Source organism: Chrysemys picta, chromosome 7, assembly GCF_011386835.1.
Source record: "Chrysemys picta bellii isolate R12L10 chromosome 7, ASM1138683v2, whole genome shotgun sequence".
NCBI classification, from domain to species: Eukaryota; Metazoa; Chordata; order Testudines; family Emydidae; genus Chrysemys; species Chrysemys picta.
In genome coordinates, this window is record NC_088797.1 from 31,063,510 (window position 1) to 31,071,545 (window position 8,036).

At 44.9% G+C, this 8,036-nt stretch overlaps 1 protein-coding gene across 5 annotated transcripts in view; it reads right to left on the reverse strand.

Annotated features, from left to right (window-relative positions):
• Positions 1–8,036, reverse strand: part of RTN3 (reticulon 3) — a 40,421-nt gene that overhangs the window by 27,716 nt on the left and 4,669 nt on the right. For 2 of the 5 annotated variants that reach the window (XM_024100351.3, XM_024100350.3), the window contains exon 1: positions 7,901–8,033. The exons of 2 other annotated variants lie outside the window; for them this stretch is intronic. In XM_024100351.3, coding sequence (XP_023956119.2) covers positions 7,901–8,030 — 130 coding nt within the window. In that variant the 5' untranslated portion in view covers positions 8,031–8,033. Of the gene's footprint in view, positions 1–7,900 lie in introns of all 5 variants that reach the window. One more of the 5 variants, XM_005305566.5, reaches the window with a different exon arrangement.

The window sequence follows — 8,036 nt, forward strand, 5'->3', positions numbered from 1 at the left end:
AACATGCAGCTTTGAATTGTCACAACAGATGGGTTTCATTATTTAAAAGAAAGTTACATTCTGTAGCTTCAGAACTTCATTCGTCAGACACACAGCCACTGGTATTTTACATGTTTTGAGATTCAATTTTTCATTAGAAATTAGTGCTGGTTTCACAGCCCGGAGACAGAGGTCCTCCATATTTATCTTACAGCATAGATAACAGCAGTGCATGCTTATCCAGCACTGTCCAACCCTTTTCAAAAAGACTATTCTATCACTGACCTGCCAGCTGAGATGAGGAGACCATCTGCAGAGATTGAAGGGAGCAGATGTACCCTTCAGGGAAGTTTCAAAGTTAGCCTTTGTTAACTAGTAAATGTTTTAGCTAGTATTCCCTTGAATTAATCATTGATTAGGGAGCTGCCAGTTATGGTGGTAACCAATTCACCAGCACACTGCCCATATCAGCACTCCCCCCATCAATACAGACAGGGAGTCGTAATTCTGCCTGGCATTTCTTTGCTGCTGAATAAAATGTACACCCAACACCAGAAGGCAGGCTGGCAACTTTGCCTCTATGCTATGGGGGAGAAATTAGGATGTCTTACACAAGACGGAGCGTCAGAATAGCAGACACGCTTGCTGACAGCCTGGTCACTAACCTCACATTTGTGAGGCATTTGATTAAATAAAGGTTTCAGAGTAGCAGCCGTGTTAGTCTGTATCTGCAAAAAGAAGAACAGGAGTACTTGTGGCACCTTAGAGACTAACAAATTTATTAGAGCATAAGCTTTCGTGGACTACAGCCCACTTCTTCGGATGCATATATGATATATGCATCCGAAGAAGTGGGCTGTAGTCCACGAAAGCTTATGCTCTAATAAATTTGTTAGTCTCTAAGGTGCCACAAGTACTCCTGTTCTTCTTTTTGATTAAATAAAGTTATTGTTAAACTTGATCTGAGCTATGTTAGAAGTTCAATTTCAGGTCACGGAATGGTTATTTGTCACAACTGCATCTGCATCATTGTGTCCCATCAGACACTGAAATAATGGATAAAAATACTTCAAATTAAGCATATTATTTTTATCAAGAGCTACAAAGCCATGCAATAGTAATAACTATGGGTGAGAGGGGATAGCTACAAACTTGACACTAATTCCACATATTGATGCTCCCCAATGTTCAAACCCCAAGCAAGAAGTGGAAGAGGAATATGAACAGCGGCTACACCTCTGAAGCCTTCCATTTAGTTGCAGTCAAACACACACTCCACTAGCTATTTAAAATAAAGCTTTCTGGGGCTCAGAGAAGCTTTCAAGGATACAGAATGCTTGTTACTCACTCAAGAGACTAGCTTCTGAATCTCATCTAAAAGGGCCCTTTAATATAAGGATAATGCTTAAGAAACTACACTTTCATACAAATTCAGATACAGTTGAATAGACTTTTCAGGCACCTCTTATGCCTTTTTTTTTTTTAAACTTTATGTTTCTATCAAATCAAGTGGAGATTTCTACTCCAACTGCCTATGTAACGTTCAGTCATGGACGTAGCAATTTTATCAACCTTAACTAGCTCTCGGAATCAACCAATGAAGTTAAGGGGGTCTCCTGGCCTGCAGATTCCTCCACCACCATTTCTTTGTGCCCACCTATTTGTATAAAGCCTTGAAATCAGATTTTATCAGTGAATTTGTAGTGTTTGATAACCACAGACTGCATGGTATAAGTTTCAAAAATACTATGCTTGTTAGACCAAAAGGTTTTACAGCCTTAACCATGGAGCCTTGATCACTTTTGTTGTAAGCCAGCCCTGTGATTTTCCATTAATTAAGCGCTTGCTTTTGTTGTTAGGACAAATGCAGATCTCCCTAGTCAACAGCAGTTGTGAAAGATTGGCTACAGAATGCAGTACTAAGTACCAGTGCTTGGATGAAGTGTTTCGATGCCTTTGCCTTTACCACTTAGTGGAACCATGGTGTATGGTAGCGGTAGAGTTTTCTTACAGCAGCATTGCCATAATTAAGGGTTTCAGTGTTTCTTAACATCTGACCTCTCACGCACCTCCCAATGGAGAATATTAAACAGGATTGACTTGTTTTGCCAACCAAAGTCAGAACCACCAATAGCATCCTCCTTCTCCCTGACAGAGTTTTAAGGACAGCCTGGATCATTATAACTGCCAATTTTGAGATCAGGGACTGGTTGGGGCTCTCTTCAGATCCCCTTTACACCACTTCATGAACATCCAAAGGGGAGAATTAAGCAAAGCACTCCTGCCTATCCTCCCAAGAAATCAGAAGTTAAATCTAGACCAAGGATCGGCAACCTTTGGCACGCAGCCCGCTACGCGGTAAGCCCCTATTGGCCTGCAGTGGCGAACCGCGGCTAGGGGGAGCCGCGATCAGCCGAACCTGTGGACGCAGCAGGTAAACAAACCAGCCCGGCCCGCCAGGGTGCTTACCCTGGCGGGCCGCGTTCCAAAGGTTGCCGATCCCTGATCTAGACCTTCCATACAGCAGCAATACTAACTACCATGCCACCTGGATTTAACACCAAAGAATAAAGTTCAAGACTTCTGTCATCCTCTTTAATAAACGAAAAGTTCCTTCCGTTCACAAATGAAGTAGTGAGTCTGTTTTTAAACAATCATGTGTGTTTTCATCCTCTCATTTCAGGTACTCTATCCACTTACCCTTCCATCTAGCTTCATATCACTAGGATCTCCACTTCTTGAAGCCAACAAACTGGCTTAAGGACAACTACAAATTTTTCACATTACTTTGAGCAGGCTGATTCCCAGCTCACACCATGAAAACATCCAGGAGTAAAGCCCACATGCTTTCTCCTTAAGAGGATCACACATCATTTTGATTTTTCTAGCTGCAAAACAGGACTATTTGTGTGACTGTCTGGTAACAATGAAGTCTCATATGGACAGCGGATATGTTTTTTCCCATTGTTAGAAGAAAATGAAGGTTCAGGAGCAACACAATAAGCCTGCAGCCAGCGCTTACTGCTGCAGACTGCATTCAGTAGCACCACAAATGCTCCTACGGTGTTCCTACATTGGCAATATTGCAACTACAATATCACTGTAGTGCAACATGTCTATTCACGACACTGCCAGGCTCTGAAACGCTTCAGTGATGCAACAAGCAGTAAAGCCAACTACTAGCTATGTAGGTTTCTTTCCAGACAATGCCCAGGACAGCACCCTGATGATACACAGCAGCCCTGCAGCTGGTTTGGTATGATAAAGAAAGCAAAAAAGGGCTGCCTGCCCCTCTCTTCTGTCAACTCTTCCATAATTAAGTACAGTAACAGAGTGAAAAGTTGCTGAGAAGTCTATGGTTAAAGTCTGCATATTTCTCAATCTCAGGATTGTTTTCCCACATTCTCCCCTAGCACATCTGATCACTGGAGAAAAGAAACTATTATTACTTGCAGTAAATATTCTGCAGCTCTACACCACCTTTCAAGCAAGGATTCATCATGCTTTATTCATTAAGGCTCAAAACCGTCCCCTAAGGAAAATACAAAAATATCATGGGGGAAATTGAGACACAGCAAGGTGAAGTGTCTTGTCATAGTGACTCCGTGACAGAGCTCAGAAACAACTATTTTCTACACCCAAGTCCCTGCGCTAGTGACAAGACAAACCTCAATCTCCCTGTCTTCTAAGACCCAGAGAATTATAAAGCTGATTCCCTAACGGCAAAAAGTAAAGTATCTATAAACAGGGCCAATGATTTGCCTTAACTGGGTTCTGATTTGTATTCCAGTAGTGGAGAGGTTACAGATGAGCTCAGGGTCCCATGTATAGTGCTTAGCATAAAAAAAAAATCCTTGCCCCAGAAAGCTTCATCTGGATCGACAAAATGCGAGGGAAAACTGAGGAATGGAATGGAAGGTACTTTGCTCAAAGTCAGAGCAGGTCACTGGCAGAGCTGGGAATAAAACCCAGGATTCCTGAATCCCAGTTCAATGCCCTAATCATTAGGCTACATCACTTCTGTATAGCTCTCAACACAAACCCTGAGTATCTGGGTTTCTCTGGAACACTGAATGTACTCTGGTATCTTCTTCAGGCTATGTGGGGAAAGGTGGGGAGGGAAAGAAATGTGGACAAGGGTAACAATTTTTAGAGTGAACAATACTGCAGCTTGAAATGAAATGCTAAACACGTGGGAAGGGTAGCCTGGTAATCAAGCCGCATCATTTAAAATAGCGTATTAAAGTTATCTTACAGGCTGAATGACAGGGATAAGGCAAGGCCAGAAAGTACAAGGCATTTTGCTGGGTTATAGTGGTAACTATAAGAGTGCTTAAAAAAACTGCGTTCAGTGTAAGACAACCCTGATGACATAAGATGCATATGAGTGGTCTGTAACCAGTAATAAAATCTTAATTAACTTCTTTGCTATGATTTAAGTCAGCAGAAGTCTATACGTCTAAGGAGTTACTGTATAATATTCATAGTGTTATTCTCTCTTACTAAGCATGCACAAAATCTGATTTTTCAGAAGTGCTAAGGACCAACAGCTCTCATTGACTCCAACTGGAATTATGACTGTGCAGCATCAATGAAACTCAGGCACAAGTCATCATGCATAAACAATTCACTAGGCCAGGGGTAGGCAACCTATGGCACGCGTGCTGAAGGCAGCACGCCAGCTGATTTTCAGTAGCACTCACACTGCCTGGGTCCTGGCCACCAGTCCAGGGGCCTCTGCATTTTAATTTTACTTTAAATGAAGCTTCTTAAACATTTTAAAAACCTTATTTACTTTACATACATAACTAAACTATTGTTGTATTATCGACTTATAGAAAGAGACCTTCTAAAAACGTTAAAATGTATTACTGGCACGCAAAACCTTAGAGTGAATAAATGAAGACTCGGCCCACCACTTCTGAAAGGCTGCCGACTCCTGCACTAGGCAAACAGATGGTTTTAAATCTACAGAAGTGTTGCTGTTTCAAATGAAGGAGATAGTCCACATTTTGGACTAACAACACACAGATTTTTTTTTTAAATGTTATTTGCAGTGGGATTTTAAAAAAATTCAGGGCAAACAACATCTAGAACAAAAACAAGAATCCAGATAAGATATACAAAGTACTGTAATAAACATTTGGTTTTGTGAATGGAAAAAAAAGCCAGATAGATTTAACCAACACTTTTTAAAATGCAACTGGTAGGCTACCTATGCTTTTAGTATAGATACATTAACAAGCATTGAATTAGCTTAATCCCCTGGGTACAGATGGATAAACTGAACTGAAGAGAGGGCAAGTGATTTGCCCAGGGTCACAAAGCAAGTTACACCCAGGATAAGAACCCAGGATTTCTGACACCCATCCCATGTTCTAATCACTAGATCACCACTGCCTCTCCAATAGCCAAAGACATGGATGTTGCATGAAGTTGACCAAAATGATGTGGCATAGCATCCTGCATATGTTTTCATCTGAGCTTAAGGCAGAGACTGTGCATATTTAATCTTCTTGGGGGACAGAGTCCACACCTGATTCTAGAAGTAACATGACCCTGAAGCCATTCTGATTACAACTTGTCTCTTAAACAGTAGTGCCAAGGGCCATCAAGATGGCTCAACATTTATAGAGCACTAGCTTATCTGGAGGATTTGAGGAGAAAGGTTGGTGAACCAACTCAGCTATCCTAGGAATCAAACAATTGTGGTGAATCAGAGAATAAATAGCCCTCAAATACTGGGTGAAAGGGCTGCATTTCAGAGCAGACAGGGTGATGGATTAACCTATAACCATGAAATCAAAGCACTAAACTGCTGAGTAATAACCTCCCTTTGCACCCCAGTTCAGGCACCAAGTAAAATATCTGGGAGGAGGGGGTGGAAAAGCAGCATGACGCAAGATACCAGAAAGGCAGACATTCAGACTTCAGCCGCACAGCATGCGAGTATAAAGCATGCTGCCTCATACTCTTCACTTGCCCTTAACCCTACAGATCTGCCCTGTTCACAAGTAGGAAAGCCATTTCATCTCCTTTAAGATTAGACTTGCTTGGCATTTCAATAGGGCGTTGGGGCTTTACGAGGAAAGGTGGAAACTGTTATACAGCTCATACGGTGAGATGAGCAGCGTCTACAGCCACCCTGGAAAACCAGCTTCTCAACCAAATGAAATACATTCTATCTAGTGAGAAAAACATGTCAGGCTGGCATATTCCCACACAGGAGACAGGGAATATAGTAAGCAAATTAAAAAGGAAGCCCCGTGCCATGAATTTTAAAAGCTAATCAAGCATTTCTGCTCTAGATGTGTGTGTCAAAAGATGAAATTGGGTCTATTATTGTTATGGCTGTTATAAGAGGCTCTGCCACTTTAAGAGCTGTCACCTGCCCAGTTCTCCCCCCCGCCCCCCCCAAGGCATCTGCACTGCAGATCTTTGCAAGGGAAGCTAGCTTGCCAGCTCCCAACACCGAGCCTGACAGGGATACAAAGAGAACTAAAGCACAGCCGCCTCCTCCTATTTTGGACAGCTCCCCCTAAATGAAGGGGGGATTTAACCACACACTGCTTTGTTTGATATGCTCTCCCTCCATCCCCACTCCATTTAATGAGCTGCAACATGACAAAAGGGAGCATTTGCAATTGTTACCACCCCCTCAAAAACAGAGATCACTGCAAGTTTCCACCAGCCCCTCACCCCTCTTCCACCTGCCCTGAGAAATGTCTGACTGAGAAAGGGATTTTTCTAGGAATTAATGTATTTTCCCACTGCCCATGTCTGGTATTAAACAATGCAGGAGGATGGGGTGTGTGTATACATCTTGCATCATCTGCCACCCACCCCTTGTGGAGGGATGGTCCAGGGGGTATTGTGCTCTCTCCACCCTCCTTCATTTTTAAACAATGCCTGCTGTTTTGGGGCACTCCAAAGGGAGAAATGTGTTGCTCTGCAGAAGTGTCCTTTAGAGACAGAGATGGTAAAAGTCATCCCCAGTTTGGGAGGTTCAGCAAGATCTGGAGGGGTGAACACCACCAAATGCAAAGGGAATCTGCTCTATCCCCTCCCTTCAGTTCAGACACTGCTCCCTGACCCAGTCCCCACTCTGATGCCGGAGGGGTCACTGTCAGAATTAAACTAGAAAGTGCAACACAGACATTCCGCAATCCTCACCTCCCCAGTCTGAGTCCCCAATCCCCTGACTCCCACCAAAACTCATCCTGCCCTAAAATCACACCCTTAACCATCCAAAATCCACAGTATCTACCCAGCCCCAATCCAAACCCCACCACAATTCTCTCCCCACCATCTCCGAATGCTAAACCATGCCTTAACTCCCACTATCACCCCAATCCACCCGCTTCCTACGCTAATCTCAGCCCCCTGAAAAACAACCATGCCCCTAAACTCAGTCCCTCGAGCTTCTCCCATCCTCAATTCAAGCCCCACACGCCACATTCCTGCCACCCTTGTACTTCAAAGTCCCTCACTAGCCCCCACAGACTGTAAACCTCATCCCTTCCCCCAAACCCTACAGCTCTGAACCCCTCGCCTCGATCCATCCTCCTGCCTGAGGCCCCTTGCCCCAAATCTCAGCCCATTGAAATCTTACCGCCCACTCACCCTCCAAACCCAAACTGCCCCCCAGCTCCTAATGCCAGAGCCCCTCCCCCCCGGCGGCTCCTCTCTCTCGCCACCCCCCGCGCGGGCTATTCCCTCCTCAACGCCCCCGCCCCCCGCCTGTCATCAGGCTGATCCCCACCGGCCGCCCGGGCTCTGACCACCCAGCTACTCACCCGGCTGTTCCACCTCCCCCGAGTCTCTCCACCGGCTGTTCCCCCCATTCGCCGCCGCTCCCCCCACCCCCAGCTATTTGCCCCCCCAACCCGGCTGTTCCTTGACCCTCCCCCCGGGCTCTTACCGGCGCAGGACTGGGAGCTCGTCCCCTTACAGTCGCGGCCGCCCGCGGGGATCGGGGTGCTACCCGGCTCAGAGGGGCCCCCTCCGGCGGAGGAGGAGATATACGGCGACTGGGTGGCGGGGTCGGCCATCTCCGC